Source organism: Corvus hawaiiensis, chromosome 9 (genome assembly GCF_020740725.1).
Source record: "Corvus hawaiiensis isolate bCorHaw1 chromosome 9, bCorHaw1.pri.cur, whole genome shotgun sequence".
Classification (NCBI taxonomy): Eukaryota; Metazoa; Chordata; class Aves; order Passeriformes; family Corvidae; genus Corvus; species Corvus hawaiiensis.
In genome coordinates, this window is record NC_063221.1 from 16,760,298 (window position 1) to 16,781,854 (window position 21,557).

Sequence of the window (21,557 nt, forward strand, 5' to 3'; positions counted from 1 at the left end):
GTGGGCCTATATTGTACACACCAAATTTGTCCTACCACTCCTGATTTGTGATGTTACTGTATTTTTTTTTTCTCGTTTCAGTTTAATTGCACACTGCACCAGCCAGAGGATGACAGAGGCATTTTCTGGCCTCCTGAACCACACATCACCAATGTGACCTTCAACATGGAGCTGTACAAAACAGATTTGTTCCTTGCTCCCTCCCAAGGACTCTTCTCTATTGCTGAGAATGGGCCAATATATGTTGAGGTAACAAACAGAAAAAGACTTTCAAACTAATGGAAGTGTTTTGCAAGGCTGTGCAACTGAGCCAAATCTGTTCTTGTCAGTTGAAAGGTTTTGTTGGGCATTTGGTTCAAGACACTGTGGTGGCTGCAGAGAACAGAAACTGTAGGATAAGAAGTAGGACAATATTTTGGGTAAAAACCCCAAAGGATTCTTGCAAAATGGGTGAATTTAACTTACAAGGTAAACTGGTGATTCTTGCTGTATCTGCTTTTCTGTACAGAACTTAAAGGTGGTTTCTGAGCTCTTGCTCTGAACAGGCATGTCTTGATGGGTTCATTTTATTATATGTCTGAACCTCATCTGAAAGATGCAGACATGCAAAAAAAACTATTACAAATGTATGTCTTTCATATGCTGGTGTTCTCAGGTTACACAGTTAATACAGATTCTTGTCTTTCTCCAATCTGCTTAAAAACATCAGTTACAATCCTTTTGAATGCTACCACACAAGACATCTAGCAGACTTAGATAAATAATACTAAACCAAAATCAACAGCTGGGTGTACCCTTGACTTCAGGTGTATTTTGCACATGATAATATTTCCACGTTTTGCTGAGTTGCTTATGAAATCTGTGGAATTTCAAACCAATACAGTCAATATTTTTAAAGATAGCTATGTGAACAGAATTTTGGCTTTTCAAATAGTGGCAGACATTAATAAATGCAACTTTGGCAATGAAGAAGTTACCGTGTTTCTAGGCGAGTAAATCACAAGGTGTGAGCCTTGGGGTTGTAAGGCCCCAAGGAAAAAGGAGCAGTGCTGTGCCGTGTTTCTCTTGCCCAAGTTAGTTCCTCTTTGGGAGCCCATGTTGCACATAAGCACACTGATCCATTTGACATTGGTGCAGTTCTCTTCATGATTTCAGTGTGCTTTGTCTTTTCTTTGTTCTCTACCGTGAAAAGTACTTAAGTCCGCTAAAGCAAAAATAAAGCGTGTCACACTCAGTTAAGAATATTTTTATAACAGACACTTAAAAACATCCACTTCCTTCATGGATCTGGGATGAATCCCCCTGACTGGTGGATTTGTCTGGTTCTGGAGCTGTTTATTCAGACAGATGTTCTGATTTCTTCATCACCTGTCCTGGCAGAAGCCTTTTTTTTTTCTGTTTTTCCTTCTTGCACAGTGGAAAATGTATCAGTTTTGAACTTCTGTGACTCCATTTTTTTAAGCTGACACTGATTTTTTTTTTTCTTTTTTATTTCTATTTTGCATTTGTTATTCAGAAAAATATTTTTGGGTTTTGATAAATACATATTTGGTAAAAATTCTTTATCTCTCTTTTCCTTGTTTGGTAAGGATTTTTTTGTGTTGGAATGTTTTGTATTCTGTTTTTTTTTTTCTTTCTTCTCTGCTGTCATTTTCTTACTATATTTTGGTCTTGCACCTTTCTCCTGTGGATCTTTTCTTTCCTTGAGATATCATTCATCCTTTTATTTAATTAACTGTAATATGCCTGTCCTACTTTCCATAATCTCTTTTTTAATTAGTTTACACCATCAGCGTGTTTCCTGTCAGTATCTGTGGCTGACTTTTGTTCATCCATCTTTATTTCTGTTCTTTTTAGAAAGTAGTCTTTCTTGCTTAGATGCTTTAGCACATCTCTTCATCTCTAATTTGATTGCTGCTCACATAAGGGAGAGAAAAAAAAGATAAATGCTTTTATTCACTGCAAAACTCCTAGAATCCAGAAATTACTGCGTAAACCGCACAAGTTGGCAGGCTCTTCCTTAAAGATACATGCAGAGCATATGGATTAAGTATGCATATTTCTTCTAAGATTATTTCTTGGGGAACTGTTGCATTGGGCAGTGTTAATGGTTAGACAAAATGCTTGTTGTTTATTAAGAGCAACATGCCTCATTTGTTACAAATTCCATTTATTTTTTTTTTCTTTTAATTATTCTGTAGCATTTATTGTCTGCATTCCAATCCAGCTGAGCAACATCTCAGGGCATTGGAAGCTTTCAGTCTTAATTATTTTTCATAAAAGAATATGAATTTCAAACTTATAATAAGCTAAAAGGATCCTTTCACAAGAAATTATGGCCTTTTAGGAGGCTCCCTCACCCCCTCCAGTCCAGGAATGCCACCCACACGGCAGACCATGACCTCCTCTCTGCCTTTGCATTCCTGTCTTGGCTGGGGGTAGATTCTCTGTTGTGTTTGTTGCTTTTATTTTTTCTTCTGTTTTCATTATAGTTTTGAACAGATACAAAAACATGGAATTAGTGATTGATTTCCATACAGCTCTGTTATAGCCTGTGTGTCTAAGGGAGGCAGTGCCATCTCAGGTGGCAGTCACAGTCATTAACTGTGGGTCTTATCTGGGTGGGGTTTTTCACCTGCTTTCAGAAAGATAAGGGATTGCTGTATTTATGCATGGTTACACTATTAAACAGCTGCTGGTCTTGAAACCACAGATTTCCAGTCTCTCAGTTTGACAGTTTAGCCTTCAAAATATTTCAGATTGGAAATGGCACTGGAAAACTGCTTAAAAAAATGTTGAAAATATTAATGAAATGTGAACTTAAAATGTCATTTCTGAGATCTTACTGTCTCTTTCTTTAATGCAGGTGTCTGTGACTAAAGCTGACAGATCCTTGGGCTTTGCCATTCAAACATGCTTTGTTTCCCCATTTTCGAATCCAGATAGAATGTCTGACTATACCATAATAGAAAACATTTGTCCTAAAGATGAATCTGTTAAATTCTACAGTATTGAGAAAGTGAATTTTCCAATACCACATGCACAGAAGGACAGAAAAAGATTTAGCTTTGTGTTCAAACCAATGTTCAACATCTCACTGCTCTTTCTTCACTGCGAATTGACTTTGTGTACAAATAAAGACAAAGATACTCAAGGACTGCCAAAGGTCAGTAATCTATTAGATTTATCAAAACTTCTGATTTAGATGAAAACTCTTTGTTTTTTCATCTGAACTCTGAAGGTAATAAATGGTTTTCTGTGGAATTGATGTAATAAACATGTTATCTCTAGGCTCAGGATTTTAATAGATAAGAGTTATTATACTATGCATTTTGACTACATAATTTACAGTTTCTGTTTAAATTTCATTAGGTGGCTACAAATAGAAATTGCTTTTTATTGCACAAGTGGTTCAAGTTTATCTTTTCTATCCATATCCAAAGCACAAACAATGTTAGCTTTAATTTCCAAAAACATGCACCATATTGGATAATATTGTAATCTGATTGCTACAAAAGAGAAGGTTGTTTGGAGGTTCTCATTCTTTGATAAATTGTGTAGGGTAAAACTGGTAATGAGGCAACTGTGCAACTTGCACAGCTGTCCTGGCAGATGGGTGACTCTGACCTCACACTGTTCTTTGCATTCCAGTGCATTCCTCCTGATGAAGCTTGCACCTCTCTCAATGTGGATATGATCCTTGCCATGATGCACAACAAGAAAACCTTCACCAAGCCCCTTGTTGTAATAACACACGAAGGAAAACAAGAAGGTATGAAAATGAGCTTGACCTGTTTAATAATGCTATATATATATAATATTGTGTAACATACAGCCACTGAAATGAGGGAGTGCAACAAGTATGCGACATTCTATAATCTTGTGGTGATGCTGTGCCTGTAAGATGTTACTTGTTTGGATATTTCCCTGGCAGCAGTCATCAGGGCAATTCATTGCCATTTTTTAAGCCCCTCTGTTCTCTGGACTTGTGGTTTTGCCAAGCATGGAGAAAGGAATACTCAGACTAGTACAAAATAACATGGGTTTTGGAAGTATGAATGTAGCAGTAGCACTTGGAGCAATTTCTTGTTGCCCAGAGAGAAAAGGCAGTGTTCTGCTCCCTGCTGTATCCTTTATTTATTGTGCTTGTAAATATAAATTTAGGAATAATAACAATGGAATTGCAAAGTACTGAGGATGTTAAAGCCTGGTAAGTTTGTAATGCAAAGAGGTGGCCGCTGGAGACTCACTAGATCCTTAAACTACGAAGAGCAAAGGATAGTGTGCACAAAGGGGCTCCACTTTGGTGCGACTTGTTTGATTATGAAACAATCATAACCAATCTTTTTTTTATTTAAATAAAAGAGTGTGGTTAGTAACTGGTTGAAGGAGTTGGAGAGGCTGAAATGCATTATGAGATAATGCCAAACAGCATGATGAGACCTTATTCTAGTTTAAGAATGTGCCCTGTGAAGGGAAGTAAGAACTGTTCTCACAGTTTCATTTCATTTGAAAGTTTTTCTTAGTAGGTCACTCTGACAACAGCATCAGTCATGTTTTGATGCAATCCTAGCAGAAAATATGTGCATTTATCTTTTCCTTTTGTATTTGCATTGTAGTCTCATAAGAGGCTTCAGTGGCTTTACATACACACCAAAATCTTCCGATAGTGTCCAAACGCTGTTTGACCTCTGGAATGCTTTTCAGGGGGCATCAAAAGGATGGGCATCAGGAGTCCTGTAACTGCTGTTTTACAGTGCATGCTGTTTAGTCTTTGAACAATTTAAAGTACCATACAGCATTGCTAAGGGACATAGGCAGCAACTGTTTCTGTCTAACTCTGCAAGTCAGCTCATACTTCATTTGGAGGGTTTTTAACAAATTTGTTAATACAGATCAAATCCACTATGAATTAAAATCAAGTACTTGATCTGTCACTGTTATAATTAAAACTGTGCCTTGGGCCTGATTCTGGACTTTTATTTTGCTCAGCTCTCGTATTATTTCAGTAGGTTTTCTATTAGGAATGAGTAAATCCTGCAACTGAAATTCAGCTTTCAATAAACAGACTCGTACTTCAGCTCTCTTTTCCTTATGATGTGTGGAGCATTGTGCACAGCTCCCATCTTGGGCTCCACTCAGAATGTTGCCTTTGTCAGAGGCACAAGGTCTCAGTGTGCAAAGACAAGCTAAATTTATAAAGATTAGTTACAGGACAACAGTGTGATAGAGTATTTTGTTGCGTTGTGGGTGATTTAGTCTAATTGTGGGACGCTTGGTGGAAATCTCCCCAGCATATCCCAGCTTTCAGACATAATACAAAGTGGCACATTAACAACGTAGCTTTGTTGGTATGCAGTTGTTCTGCAGTGAATCAAAACCCCTTTCTTAAAGCCAAATGCCATTGTCGGCCAATATGTGAACCTAAGACTTGGAGAAGAAATTATATCACATTACTGAACAGGAGAACTTACCTCTCAGAGGTAGTGTTCTTCATTTTCTTTGATGCGAACAGAACCAGCTTTCAGTATTGAAAACCCCACTATGTGAGATACTCCCCCTGGATCTGCTCATCAAGCCACATATGAAAGTCATGTGCTTGACATTTCAAAAGTCAGAACAAACTGGTCATTGCAAAGGTGGTTTTTTTTCTTCAGACAAGCTTATAACTGTCATTGACAGTATTAGAAATCACAGTACTATCTCTAAATGAGAATTTACAGTAGATCCTAATGGAAGTGCTTAAAACACAGTTCTATGCCACAGACATTCCCTTTGCATTCCTGCATTTCCCCATGCTCTCCCCCACTCCCGTGAAAGGCAGTGGATGGCCATTTATGTGCTAGGAAATAGATGTTGTTCTGTTGAAATAATCGACCAGTGTTGTTCAGATTTCTGCTAAGTGCAGAAACTTTAGATTATTATTTCTACAGCAAAAGGAGACAGGTCATAGAAAGAAGGTCAAACGGGCAACTAACAAGTGTCTCTATCCTACAGAGGTATAGAAAATGATGATAATTCTAAAGGCTGGCAGCACTTGTTTTTAAATTAGATGTTTTTCATAGACCTCAAGGATTTTCACTGCTTCTGAATTGCTCTGAGCAAATCACAATAAAGTAAATGTAAGAACTGATGACTGAAGAAAATTGGTAATGAGCTACACAGCTGATCATTAGCTGATTTCATATTGTCTGTAGAGAGGCCAGTGATAGAAATAGCATGGAAAATTCATTTTCCCCTCAGCTCAGAAGGCATTTTCTTGGCACTTGAGATATGCTAGTGGAGTGTTTGGACAATCTGATAGTGCCCTTACCCATGTTTGTACTTTTCAGGGCTCCTTGGTTTCAGTCCAGCCCTCCTCATAGATCTTACATTCAGTTATACTGTTGCTGTTATGTGCACCTGATAACTTTCCAGATTATTTGTGCATATACCCCGCCTCCACCCCTCTATGTTCTCACTACTCTATATTTCCTACTACTGTTCCACCTATTTCCTATCATCTGCCAAAGAGATACTCATGTGTTAGAATAAGACACAATAACACAGTTTAAGAATAAAATTATTTTTTGGATTTTGTAGGCACATGTGTCTCAGAGCCTAATGGTCTAAAGGATGTTGCTGGAAGTTTGGCACTGCCATCTGTGTTTTAGAAGTTAGAAGCATAGTCTTGTTTAAGAACACTTTCAATAAATAAATATATTTCTTTTCAATATTTTTGAGCTGTTATGTTTGCATAGTAATTAATTAAATTATTTTTTCCAGTTGCTAAAGATACAAAAACAAGTACTGAAACACTGTCTTATCAAATCCTTTTACATCTGATGCACTGAATGCACTCAGATATGCCAGAATGTAAATGAAATCCCTGAGTTGCTGGGCAATCCAGAATCAAACTGCAGCTAACCAAACAGTTCCCTGAGTCTGAAGCCAGAATCTCTGGCTCTTCTGCTTAAGGTGGCATTCTTGGAGAAAGATAAGAAGGACCAGTTAGGAAAAAGAAGGGGAAATTCTTCAATTTTTAAACATTTGTTTACTTGTCTCTTTCTGTTACACGGTGATATCTTCATCACTAGGATGATGATATTTGATATTCCTGAATAACAGCTTTGATTTTTGAACAATACCTATGATCTTTTATTTCTTATATATAATTAAAAAAAAAACCCCAAACCAAAAAACGCACACAACTTCCAAGACAGAATACCAAGTAGGACTCAGGAAAATGGGTGAATCAACACACATTCATGCAATTTGGACAAAGCAGTATGTATTGTGCCATAAAACTCACCATTCTTTAGTGAGAGAGAGTGTGTGTGTGTGTGTGATTTAGTGTGCTGGTATCTCGTATTTATGATTAGCAAGTGGTCAGATGAATGTAATCACCTTAAAACAATATTTGTTCCTTCACAATCTGTGATCTTTAAGAGCTCCACAGAGGAGTAACCAGAGTTACTGTAGGTCACACCTGATGACATCTGATTTGGGAAAGGTTGCAGTGTATTTGCCAGCAAAATATATGATGCATGAACTATATCTAGAATCCCTTGAGGAATAATTAATATATGAATAGAATTTTTTTGAGATGAGTGAGATTACTGAAGTTGGGCTGCTCTTCCTGAAATTCATGGTTTGTAAAATTTGCGATTAAAGTCTTTCTGTCAGATGAGAACCTGCATAGTTTGTAGGCTGCATGTGGAACCCCATCTGATTAATGTTTTGTGCATTTTCTTTGTTTTAAATTAGATCCTTCTCTTCCAAAGCCAAACGTGAGACAGCCACGTAAGTAACTCTTAAAACAATCTCTTTTAAGCTTTAAACGTCTGTCTAGAAAGCATTAGATAAATTAAGAAAATTCTCTTCAAGCTTTCTGAGTGTGTGCATGTTTAACTCAGAGACAGAACAGAATTCTGACTGTATTGTTAATTGAGAGGTTCCTATCGGTGTTCAGAGGAGGACTGTGACCTTTTGTGTATGTGACAATCAAGTTTGCACAAACACCACTGAGAGTCTCAGCCTTAGCAAGTTCATGTGCTGATGTGTGTGTGTTACCTCCCCTTTCTCTGCTGAGACCACTGCTTCCCAATACCAGTTCTAGAGCAGCAGTGCCATCCCTCAGAGCCTCTGTGCCCTACCTGTGTCCTATTTCAGCCTCACTCCTATCCTGCACCACAGCTGGCCACAGCCCCAGGTACTCCAGCACCAGCACTTACAGGCCTTGCTTAGATGAGATCACTGCCTTGATACCGATTAATTTCTCTGGTTTTAATGTTGTCTTGGTGTAGTGAATTAATCAGGGTTGATTAATGACCCAGGAAAGGAGAGAAGCAGCACTAGAAGAAAATAATAAACAGGAAGGTGCTGATAAATGCGCAGCCAAAAGCAAGAATTAATGGAGAAAAGGGAGATTTAAAGAGGAAGTACAAAGAAGGTTTTTCCTCTGCTCCTGTCCCTGTCAAGACTAAATTTGTTCAAAGTAGCAAAGGCAGTGATAAATTATGCTTCTGCTGCTTCTCCACGCAATTTTCTTCTCTCCACTGTGTTTCCTCCTAAGGGAAGAGGACACTGACTGGTGCCCAGTGGAAAAAAACAGTTGAGTTTAGTCTTTTGTGTTTGCATCTGAAATGACTAGAAGTAGCCAAAGGAACCAGAAACAGTCGCATAGAAAAAATGAAAGAAAAACCTTCTAAGACAATATCTGTCAGGTGGTGTATATGCAAACTAGGTCACAGGCACCCAGAAATGGGTCCTGAAGGCCCTTGCCACCAGGAGCTGCTGGGGAAGACTTTTGTCAAATGAGGATGGGGGATGTCCTTAGGGACATGTGCTGGATGCAGGATGTGCAAAGGGAGGGTGTTGGTTGTGTTCTGAGAACTGAAAATTCCACTGAAGGATACTACTAAGATGGAGTCAGCTCACTTCCTGGCCAGCATAGTCAGTAAAATGTTATTCACTGGCCTAAGTGATTTTCTGCAATGGGAGACATTAAAAATATTGAAACTAGAAATCAGTTTTTTAAGAAGAAATTTCCCCAAATGATTGCTTAGTGATTATTACTTTTTTAAGTATTTCTAATTGCCAAAAAGAAAAACACAGAGGCAAAAAATTTTTCTGTTTGGATGATTAGCACTGGGGGGCCAATTACCCAGGAACCAGATGCTGTTACCCTTGAAATGGTCCTACAAAAGGGCCTCTCCCCTAGAAAGTGATTTACGTGTGTGTGTGCTTCTATTTTTGTGTTCTGGAATTAATTTCAGTTATTGAAAGCATTGCCAAATGTGAAAAACAATTGTTTCTATTTATGTTTTTGCTGACTTTTTTTGCTGGCATCTCTTCCCTATTAACAGCAGTTCCGTTCTCCACCTAGATTTCAGACTGAACATGAGGAGATGTAGGGGAAGGTTTGCTTGAATGTTAGGCCATTTAAATGAAAAGCAGTTTTGCCAAAAAATCTCAGCCTTTTTAAAACACACTCTAAAGATAAATGAATATTTAATTGAAAGCAAGTTGTTAACAGCCAACTGAAAATGCTTAATTTTTGCAACATTTTCCAGATTTGGGTGTGCTGAGCTGGAGTTTTACTTTGTGATGTGGAACAGTTGGTTGGACTGAAGCCACTTTAAAAGCATCACTTTATTTCCTTGATGCAACTCTGCCAGTCTGTTCCTCAAAATGGTGCTTAGTTAACTGTGAAATTTTAAAAAGCTCTTCCATGGAGGATTAAGGGTGAGTTTGTATAAAATGGGTTCTGCCACTGAAATAAGAAGTGCTCGTGTTGTGTGTGTTTCCCTGTGCAGCCGTGCTGTACGGGCTGGACACGCTGACGGTGGTGGGCATCGCCTTTGCGGCATTCGTGATCGGAGCCCTGCTGACGGGAGCACTCTGGTTCATCTACTCGCGCACAGGTACGGACGGGGCCTCAGCAGGGCGGGACACGCGGAGTCCTCTGAACCACTGCATGGGGCAGGGAAGGGCAAGGGAGCCAGTAGTGCTTATCCTGGGCTTTTTTATTTTCTTGCTTTCTCTTCTTACTCATGAGTTTTCCAGCAGCTCCTCCCACAAGCCTCTATTGCATATCAGCTGAGTGATACCCGCCCTTCCCTAAAGAGAGATGTTACGTGTTATGGTTTAAAATTTGCTGAAATGATTTTAAATGCAAGTCTTGAAAACTCACCTGGGACATGAGTAAAACTGAGTATTCCTGGCTTGTGTATTATCATTAATAGCATCTCTGTATTTCAAATTCAGTTAATATTTCAGTTAATGGATCCCCTTTGGTTCCCATACTACTTTGTAAGATTTTTTTTTTTCAGTTAGTACATTAGGCTGATGTGTACAAGAAGTGGGCCAAATGGTTAAGAGAATGCTTTGTCTAAACAGACCTATTCTGCATATAACTAGACTTGAAAAGTGTTTTGGGCCTTGCTTACATAGAATTTTTGCCACAATTACTTCTTCCTCCATTCTTCAACTACTATTTTCAGTTGCTAGAAGTCACATATAATCTTAATTGTGTGCAACTAAATAATTAGGAATGTGTCTGAATTGGTGCATCCTTTATGCACAGATAATTTTCCAGTATCTCCTTAGAATTTTCTCCCATGCTAAACTAAATTAGCAAAAATGGAACACTGTATTGAAAGAAGAGGGCATTTGGGGAGCTTTCTGCTGTATGCCACGGACAAGGACTGGACACTGATGGAGCCTTGATTTCCAGCATGTGACCTTGGCTGCTTGTGGATTGTGGGGGTATCTCAGGATCCTTAGAGTATGCTGGGCTCCCAACTACTTCCACTTCTGACCTCATAAGACCCTACCAAGATCTTTGGGAGGTCGGAAAAATGTGAGGTCAATTACTCCAAACCTATGCAGCTCTGGAGCACTGAAATTTGCCTGTAGCCCACTGCAGAGGGGTTATTTTTGGCATCTAAAACATCATGGAACCTATTTAGGAGTGAGAATCCAGCCCTGTTGGGTCAGAGCTTCTGTAAATATTATGACCTAGGAGCTTATGTTAATTTAGAACTAAAAACTATGGTGTTCTTTCCAGTTGGCAGAGCAACAATTTTGTATAAGCAGTTTAATACTTTTCAGTGCATCAGCTATGTATGAAACTTGTTTGGAATTGATGCAAACATGGAAAATTTAAAGGTTGTGATAATATGTATAAATTGTATAATTCTGTCTCATATAAGTACTGAAACATTGTGGGAGAAAAGTAAGTGCTATTTGAGCAAGTAAATGGAAGTTAAGAAAATAATTCCCATATTGGTAACCTTTATTAACGACAAAATTTAACTAATTGTTACCTTTGGTCCTGCATTTGTGAAAGTTCAATCTGTATTCACATACAGAGCCATCTATAGACACATGTTGTGTGTCAGTACTCAAGGAACACTGGGAAGCCAACATGGTAAATCCTTGAGCAGCAGTAGAACGTGGACCAATCCCATTAAAAGAATTATATTAGCAAAGCACATCAGTCATGGTGACCATATACAAGTAGTGGAGAGGGCAGCTGCTCTGGCTTTGTGTTTGAGAGAAAGTAAGTGGAGAAAAAGGCCAGACAAAAAGTAATAAATGAATATAAGAAAGAAAGGGGGCACTGTAACTCATCAGATTAGAGAATCGCAGAAATGATAAAAATTATCTGGGAAGTTTTCTGGTTCTGATTTTCAAAGGACTGTGAAAGTAAAACTATGTTCCTGTGCACATAATTTTTCTGTGCATAGTATCTTGTATCTACAAAGCATAACTTGCAGAGTGCAGCAAAGGCTCTGGCAGGCACAGTGTCTTAGAGGACAACTGCTGTGGCAGACAAGATAATCCAGCTGCAGTGGAAACATTCTATAGCTCAGTGCAGACTTTTATTAACTTGAAGAGGGGAAGAAAAAAAGATAATCTAAATTTCATCTACAGAGTGGCTGTCTTTTGTCATAGAGAATTTATATATTGGTGAATTGTGTTCTGAAATCTCATCTTTTGTTGTAACTAGTACCGGATTTCTAACATGATTTAGACCAAAGGTTGGAAAATATGAATTCATTCTAAAACTCTGTTTTGCTGATACTCAGAGCACAGATAAAAGCTACTGCTGGTAGAGAATGGCAGCTTGGGATGTGTGAAGTAAGTTACTTTTTTTGCTGTAGTGCTATGTGCAATGCAGCAAAAGGCCACCTTTTTGCCAGTAGCAGATTTGCTGATACACTTTTATTAGTGTGTCTCTGCTGCTGACAAAGAAGTGTTATGTGAATGAGCTCTTTTGTTCATCTTGATAGGCCATTAGCATTAAAACCTCAAGCAAGTGATAGCAGAAAGGAACTACAAAATAGGTAGAATTTAATCTCCAGATACTGAGCAAGGATTGTTGTGTTGTCATCAATCAGCTTTTGCTGATTTCAGTCATGAAAAATTTCTGCCAAAGCATCACAGCTGTGCTTTAGAGTACTCTAGGTTTTCTGAAACAATTCAGCATGGAGTAGAGATGTCCTATGATACAGGGGTAGTAAGAGGAGAGGGAAAGCTAATACTAGAACAACAGAGGAGGAATTTTAGCTGATTTGTCTGCAAAAAGACTCCGTACTTTTGATCCTTTCTCTAGTCAGTTAAAGGACGTGAAAGGTATTGGTCCTGCCTGGAGAGGACCCAAGAACTCAGGGAAATAGCAGACATTTGTCACAATTAACCTCATTTATCTGGGGTCTTGTAAAGAAGCAAAAATTTTGCAGTGTGCATGAATGCAGAAACTCTTCATAATTTAACCATATAAATATGTATCAATGTCATATGTGTCTTAGTAGGGATCATTGAGTATGTTTTGGAGGGACAGGCACAAGCCTGATTAGTTAATGAGACTGTTAAACCTCGTAAAGTGTGTTAAAGAAAACATCCGTCCCTGTGTTCTCTTAGGAAGCGTGCTTTCCTTCTTCAGGCGCTGTTGCAAGTTAAGAGGATAAAATGTTCCAAAATCCGTGAAGTTAAAAGTGTCCCTCCTCCCCCACTTCTCCCTTTTTATGGGATCTGATTTAAAGTAAACTGACATAGCAACCAATTATATTTGGCAAATGGAGATAGAAAAGCAAACATTCAGACTTCCTGGACAGGGAGTACAACTGGCAGCTTTCCTAAGTGTGAATAATAAAGTGCATGTTGTCGCGTTCAGATGGGTAAAAGCTTGTTTACTGTCAATAGATGAGATGTGTCCATTCTGAGCAGTTCTGGTTCGGTAACATGAGGTACATGAAGCTGTTTACATGAAAAAGACAGATGGAGAATGCCTCTTCAGTGATAGTTTACATTTCTTTACATCCTTTTCTTGAATACCCTTTTTAAAAAGCTTTGCTACGGTTTAGCTCGGTGTTGAGGAAATAAAATACAGGAAAAATCAGCTGGTCCAGATGCAGTTGCTAGGCTGTGTGTTCACAACATCACTGTGATTTGGATTTTCTTTTTTCTTGAGAACATTGAGAATTTGTTATTCTTCAAGAAGTGATTGTGGTGTATCAGAGCTGCTGATGGTGCTCTAGAAATGAGGTGCTGCAGAGGCCATTACAGTGGAAGGCAGGGGTCTTCCAACCCAAACAGAAGGGAGGATGCCTCCTAGGACACTTTCCAGAGGAGCTCAGAGGGGAGAGTGAGCAATTGGGCTTGCTGGGGACTGCGGCACTGCACTTTCACTTTGCCATAAAATAAAACCAACATGTGTTTGGCTTACAAATGAATTTATGTTTAAGTGCCTACAGATTGCATTGATGTACTGAGGCTGACCAAAGCTGTGTGTAACCATGTGGTTTGTAAAATGGGTGACAGTGGAGCTGCAGGGAGAGGCAGGGGCTGGGGGCCCCACTGGGGGAGCCCAGCGGCCGCTCTTCCTCTACCGCCCAAGTGGCTTCTGCGGCAGGGCTGGGGGTCTGCAGCCTCCCCTCGCTGCTTTCTGGTGTTTTGTGCTCGGTTGTTTAGTTTTAATGAAAGGGAGTTTGCTTATCGCTGCCTTTATAAATATATGCTGTAGTACAAAAGGAAGGAAGACACGTACACAAACAACGGGAGGACAAGGGAGCAAGTCAGGAGGGGAAGAAACATCCAAACAAGGTTTATGAAAGCCTTTACAGCACAATGACACATACTTTGATTTGATACAGTTTATTCTGGGGGGGTTGCAAAGCCATTTTCAAAGCAAGTTAAAGCTGAAACTTGATGTATTTGCAGATGACTGGGGGTAGATTCTGACCTGCTGCCTATGAGCAGAAATCCACGGCTCATGGGTGAACTACATACTTACTTCTTACACTGGGAAAAACAGACTCAGAATCTGCTCACTAGAGTAAATGCTGGACTGAATGCTGAATTTAAAAACAAAATCCTCACCCTCTTTTAAAAAGTTTATTTGGCCTCCTGGGTGGTGTGGTTTAGTAGTTTAGTTTGTTGTTTCTTCTGTCCTCTCCTGTCCCTTCTTTCCTCCCCGTTCCTAAACCAGTGGGGTGTAAGGGAAGAGCTGTGTGTTGTGGGGCCTTAAGTGCACTTCAGCTGTGGCTGTGGCTCGAGCTAGCGGCAAACCTGCTGGTCTCCATTACACACAGCACTTGCAACTTCTGCTGTGAGAAATCCTCAGACCTCCCTTGTTTGTAGCAGACCTCTGAGTACTGAGCAGCCTGCAGGAGGATATTTTGTTGCCTGAGACAGGAAGCATTAAAGGCGCATTTCCTCCGCAGCCACATTCCGAGAAGCTCGGGCTCTGGCAGCTGGGCAGCAGCACACAGGGCATGGGGATGTGCCAGAGCAGGTCCTGTGGGAGGAAGCTGCCTCGTCCTTGCACTGTAACCCTCTGGATGCAGGCTGTGCCTCCAGCCTTCAGCCAGTCACTGCAGCAGTCACTGAGGAGTGGGATCTCTACCAAATCCTGAACATGGAAGAAAAATTGAAGTGTGCAGACCTGACCTATGGCATCAGGTTCTGGATAACATAGGATAATGTGGAGCAGGAGAGCTGCATCACTGTAAGCTCATGAGGCAGGAGATGTACTAGCCTTTGATTTTTCCTAATTGCTCTGCCCACGATCCTGCAAAACATTTCCGTCTTGCTCCTTCTCTGGGAAAGCAGCCGTGCTGGTACTGGCAGCCACGGCAGGTCTGCAGTCTAGGCAGCAGCAGTGTGACTGTTACTGCACTGAGATCACAGGTTCACATCCTGGAGATGAGCTCAAGGGAGGGGGCAGCTACAGTGCACATTATATAAACTTAAGTCTTGCCATCTGTTTCAAAGAGACTATTTTGTAATATTGCTAAGGTTACAGACTTGAGCACTGTAACTTTAAAAATGCCACAGTTATGGTTTCCTATGTGGCCTCATTATGATATTTTAGGCATTAAATGGCATAATTATTACTTTCGTGCTTAGTTGAAAGCTGGATTTTTCCCTTGGAATCCCAGCCACAGGTGCAGAAGGTGTGTGAGGAGACTCCAGGTGCTTGATTTGGCAATCTAAATAATGAAAGGGTTTTAATTTATTGTCAGTAAACAGTTAACAAGAAATGGTGAGACGTGTTCTCACTACAGGTTTTAAGTGCTGCACATACTGTGGTAGCTGTAGGAAAGCTTCCTGCATGTTGTATTACAAGTAAATCAAGTCAAGTTTTCAGGATAGCCTGTTATTTTTCTGCATGAAGAAAACTGGCTGTGTCTCAGGATATGTGGTATCCAGCTGATTGACGAACATTCTCTTGAGCTACACTTTCAGCAAACATGCTGCTCTATAAACTGGCATTAAAACTAAAGTCTACATTTCCTGGCCTTTTTCCTGGAAACAGCAAACCTATAAAGTGTCTGAGTTGTGTAATAGGACCCATTTTGAGTGACAGCTGACAACAGAAGATAGACAATGTTGATCTTGGCAGTTTCCATCAGCTGCTTGTAAAATGCTCACGGAAACAGCGGTGTTATTTTCCCCATGTGCACAGCAATGCTTAGGTGCCAAAGTCTAGTAACATTTTCAGTGATTCTCTGATTAAGGTCTGTTACCCAATATATTAATTGCATGGAAAAACAGACCACCAGAAGAGGAAGACTGGGAAGAAATGGATTATTGTTTTCTATGACAACATTTTCAGTTTCCCTTCTCCTGACTCCACTTTTTCTCTTGCCTGTCCCTCAGGGGAAACAGCGGGAAGACAGCAGGTCCCTACGTCGCCACCAGCCTCCGAGAACAGCAGCGCAGCGCACAGCATTGGCAGCACGCAGAGCACTCCCTGCTCCAGCAGCAGTGCCACCTAACTCGGGGACAGCTGAGGAGCAGCACAGGACTGCGTGTGGACATCGGACAGCAGCGTTTTAACGTTACAAGTTTCGGTTTTGGTTGCTTCTGAAAAAAATGAGGAGAGATTTTTCTACAGGAAAAAAACAAACTGATTTTCTTTTGGGGAAGCCACTGTGTGTGTGTGTGTGTGTGTGTATACGAACACACAATGCATGAGTGAACGCAGCCTGTTGGATCTTGTTAGCATGTTATGCTACATGTGACAAAGCTACTAATTTTACAGTACTGCAACCTGTTCTAGGGGTCTGTGGGCTCTCAATGTGAAATCTATGCCAGTTTGGAAAAATGCTGCTTTGTCTAGATGATATTTTCCTTTCCCTGAACCTTCTCATTGACAAGGTATTCATTAAGGGAATTCAGTCATAGACTCACAGAATGGTTTGGGTTGGAAGGGAATTTAAAGATCACCTAGTTCCAACCCTCTGCCATGGGCAGGGACACCTTCCACTAGACCAGGTTGCTCAAGCCCCATCCAATGTGCCTTTGAACACTTCTGGGGATGGGATAGCCACATGTTCTCTGGGCAACCTGTTCAGTGCCTCATCACCCTCACAGAAAAGAGCTTTTCCTAATGTCTAATCTAAACCTGCCCTATTTCAGTTTAAAGCCATTACTCCTTGTCCTATCACTACATAAGATAAGCAGAACAAAGATGATCTTAGGTCAAAGGATTTCTCTTTGTCTGAGCAAGAAAGCATCAATGTCCGATCTCCTTGGTAAATAACATTTTATTATTCAGCTATGTTTAGCCACTTTTGAGTAATCTTTGTTTTGTTCAGCTTACAGCTACAGCATCTCATTTGCTTTCTTGTTGTGTTTGCAGCTTCAGGTTTGTTCCAGGTATTTTTGTTGTAATACTCATTGATTTGGTAATTGGAAAAGAGCACACTCTAACATTCCCTCTCTTGTTTTATGGGCCAAAGCTCTTTTATAAGAGATTTTTTGATATGCTATACCAAATGCAGGCACACACAAACATTAAGACAAAGAATGGTCTTGTGCACTAACAGATGGGTGTGTACCTTTAATGGCAATGTCTTTATGTAAATAGATATATATCAAGGTAGACAGAGCCTAACTTACCACTTTACCAATTGGAAATTGGCACAGCGTTCCTTCCATACATAAATATGTAATCTATAAATATATATATATAAAAAATTAAAAACTTTCTTCAGTTTATAATAGAGGAGATAAAGAAGTTGATTTGGTTCTAATCTTTTAGCTAGCCTAAAGTCTCTTTGAAATAAGAGATGAGTTTGAAGGCACAAGGAATGTACAGTAGTGCCTGTTGTTTGCTATTCTCTGGAAAAAGTTGTGCAGTTGTTTGTGTCAAACTGTTGTATGAACATTACGATTGGATTGTCCCAAAGTAGTATCAGAATACGGAAATGGCAGAAAGGTACTAATTGTCACTCTATTTTCTAGTGTCATTGCCTTACCTTGACCTTCAAATTGATGCAAAATGAAAAGCAAAAAAAGACACTTTTAACATGTAATTGTTTGACTGTTAGTTGCCACTTTGTAATGTGTTCTACTGATCCTTCTTTGAGGAAGAAGGAGCATTGTTTTCCTCTAAAAATGAGATGAATAACTTTCGTTAGTTGTAGTGAAGGTTACCTGTGTTCTGCAAGAGAAGAAGGGACTTCATTACACTCAAGTGATAGTCTGCTCTGAAGTCTGAGCTGCGGATTTCTTGCCGATTCTACACTTGTGCCTTGCTGACGTCAGGATGGTCCAAGTGCAACATATGCAATAGATTTAAGTGCCCAGGATCATGAGGCAGAGTGTTACTCACTTTAAATCAAATCTGTTACTAATCCTGTGACCACCTATGCAAATGAGTAACTGCACCCCTTGTCCTCACGATTGGAAGCACGTTTGGCTCTGAACACCAAGGCTGGTCTCAGTGTCCGTGCAGGCAGTGGGTGCTTGGAGTTACACATGCAAAATTGTTTTATGTTACCAGGCCAGTGGTGGTCCTGGTGACATGGACAGGGTGTCATGTAAGTGTAGTTATCCCTGTGCATAAGGGTATGCAGGATTGGCTCTGCTCCAAGGTGTGGGGAGGATGAATGTGCTACCTGTGTGGTTGAAAAGAAAGCGCTTTGCCTAACCTTCAGCAGAATGTATTGTTAAAGTATATTCTATGTGTAAAGTCTTTAAAGATGTCTTCAAAGAAGACTAGAGTCTTTAAGTTCAATCATAGCTATATTTTACTACATTAAATTTCTGTATAAAGATATATTTAAATGTTTTAGATAAATGTAAGTTACTCTATATGAAATGTTTAATTTCAATTACTGTGAAATTTACATATTTTGCAAATTCCTTTCCCCATTTTAACCCTTTCCTTCCTCAGATATTTTATTAAGTAGTTTCTCATAGGAAGTATTAGATTTGGTTGTTGGGATGGACAGGTTGAAAAATTCTGTGTAAAATAGATAATTGTATATTTTTGAGAGAAACATGCTGCATTATCAATCTTTTTATAAAAAATTTACTCTAATTTTAAAATAATTTACAGATTTATATTTACCATTGGATAAACCAAAAATATATAAAGGTCAAAGATTTGATTTGTTGACTTGTGTGTGAAATACAGTTTAAATTAACTGAACTTGGTGTACTCAGCTGTTTAATTCAGAATTTTTAATACACTTGAGTTAATTGTCTGTTGGAGTTTACCAAAATGGCACATGATTACTTAGCAGATGGAACAGCCATTTCTGCTTCAATAAGGAGAGAGAGAGAGAGAACCAAACCCCAAGCATTCCCAGTGAATAGCTTTATTACAGAAATGTGTAGTACTTTGCAGCAGCTGTCAAGCTGCCCTCAGCTCAGAGCCTGATACACCTCTAGGCTCTGGTTTTGTAGCAGCCATTTGTCTCTGCTGCCAGTTTCTGTGTGTGGTATGGCAGCTCCCGCATGCCACTGATCCCACCTCTGTCCCACGTGGTCTTGCCACGCTGGTCTCACATGGCAGAGCCCTGTGGGGTCTGGAAGGCCAGACTCTCCAGTCCCAGCAGAGGGTGTTAGAGCAGGGGTTTGGATGGATGGAGTCAGTGGTTAATTTCAGCATGATGGAACCAACTGCGAAGGAACTTCTTATGTAAGAATGAGAGGATTGGGCTTAAAATGGACACCTTCTGCCTGTAAAAGCTATTGGTAGCATACTTAAACTCCAAAGTAGACTGCTTGTTCTATCATGTGTTGTCTAATCGCTAACTCTAACCTTTTACAGCATTTGGCTTTGGACATTACTACATTTGTGTTTCAAGAGATCAGATCTTTCTGTGTTAGGCTATTTTTGTAGCATTTTCCACATGGAAATGGATTTTACAAAATGTCTGTAGATGCTGATGATTGTAACCTTCCCCCTGCTCTTTCCTAACCATTTCTCCCCTGTATGTTCTTTCTGTTATGTATATCTACCTCATGCTTCACAAGAAGACTGTACTGTTGGTTGTGCTGGCAGCCCTTCGTGTGAGGTGACTGTTGTGCCCTGTTGTTGTTTGTCGTTCATTGGGATGTTCATAGCATTATCAGATCTTCGCTGCCGTGTTCCTACCAGTTCCAAACACAATATTCTCACCTTTGAATAAATAAGTATATTTCTTTTAGATGCAAGTGCCAGATGGTTTTTTTAAATCTAAGAAAGGGAGACATTACTTGCTAATACCTGTGGCCAGTCTGAACACCCCATTTGTATTTCATATTACATTCAGTATTTCAGAGCCTTGTGGAAATGCATAGTTGTACAGTTTTGATAACAACAGTGTCATGTCATCTTAGTCTCTTGTGCATAATAAAGTATATATCAATTTATTAGTAATTGATGTCATTATTCATTTAAGTTGTACAGAGCCAACAACAATAGATCAAATTTTGTCTCACTGGCCTGTCCTCATGTCCCATAAATTTCAGTGGGAATGAAGTGCAGCATTTGATCTTCTGTCCACTTCTGTTTTCTCCTTTCTGAGTTCTTTTATCCATTGGCTTCGGTTGACTACTCAGTATCGTGGCTTCTTGCAGAAACCAGTAGATATGTTTAGTTAAATGCTGCTGTTCTTTGCTCTAAGTTGAAGTCCAGTCCTGTGGGCATTTACTTGTTGCATGTCAAGACACAGCCTCAGTCAAGTTCTGCACAAAGCCTGGTTGAGCACAGTCAAGCCCAAGGCTCTGCAGCGGCAGAGTGCCGGTGGGTTGTACCTGTGACTACAGGTACACTGGAGACGTGTGAGCAAGACAGTGTTTTCATCACTGAAGGGTCTTCGTGTGCAGGAGCAGATAGTTTGGCTGAGTATCAGCAGGACAAGAATTCGGGTGTTTACTACCCTGCTTACTAATTTGCTTCCTGTATTTCTTGTGCAGAATATTCTTTATGGCACTTGAGGGGAGCAGCCTCAGCGGTTTTTCCCTGGGTTATTCAGAGGTTGTAGTTACTGACTCACAAAAGAGAGTTCCTTGGTAAGGGAATCTAAAATGTTTAATGACCACTTTTAAAAACCAAGATTCCTTCAGTACAGAAAAGGCTATTAATTAGAAGCAGTCCTAAGCTTACATGCTGCCTATGACACAATTCACAGAGGTGCAATAGATGTATTGCTTTACAACAACCATATTTCAGTTTCTGCATCAAGACAATTTTGTTTTCCTGTGGAAATGAGCTCCATAGAGTGAACCTCAACTGAAAGTTGCTGGAGCTGCTATTCCCTTCTGCCTGTAAAAATTATATTTTGATTGAAACAGGGTGTGAAAGCATGATCAGTGTCTCATGTGTAGAATTAATTTTAAAATGCAAGTATTAGCCAATGAATTCTGATAGATTTGCATGAGTGTTTTTAGACATTAAGAGGTAAGACTCTTGCCATATTGCAGAGTAGGTACCAATGTTGTGCATATTTTTTGTCTCAAGCATTGTGAGTGAAGCAAGTGTTTTGGATGGTCAAAAAATACCAGGTGCCAGTTTCAGGAAAAACAGAGTCCAGAGCTCTTCAAATTTAAACAGAATTAAATTTATCACAACGTTCCAAGACAGTATAAAAGGAAAAGGAGACAATATTTTGATAAATTTTCACAGCTGTCACTTTGTAATTGTAAAGCAGATATTTATGAGGCTGGAAGTCTGATTGCAGCATGTGTTTTTGTACAGCGTTCCCAAATCGCAGGCCCTGGACCTAGCCTTGCCAGCCTGCGTGCATTTACACTTTGCTTAAGAAAGATCAAATTACATCCCTTCACCT

The 21,557-nt window shown here is 39.8% G+C and overlaps 1 protein-coding gene across 3 annotated transcripts in view; it reads left to right on the top strand.

Moving 5' to 3' along the window:
* Positions 1-20,146, top strand: part of TGFBR3 (transforming growth factor beta receptor 3) — a 118,503-nt gene extending 98,357 nt beyond the window's left edge. For 2 of the 3 annotated variants that reach the window (XM_048312715.1, XM_048312713.1), the window contains exons 12-17: positions 82-249; positions 2,867-3,166; positions 3,652-3,772; positions 7,747-7,782; positions 9,798-9,905; positions 16,150-20,146. In XM_048312715.1, the coding sequence (XP_048168672.1) occupies positions 82-249; positions 2,867-3,166; positions 3,652-3,772; positions 7,747-7,782; positions 9,798-9,905; positions 16,150-16,268 (852 nt within the window). In that variant the 3' untranslated portion in view covers positions 16,269-20,146. The other variant, XM_048312716.1, reaches the window with a different exon arrangement.
* The last annotated feature ends 1,411 nt before the right edge of the window (positions 20,147-21,557 follow it).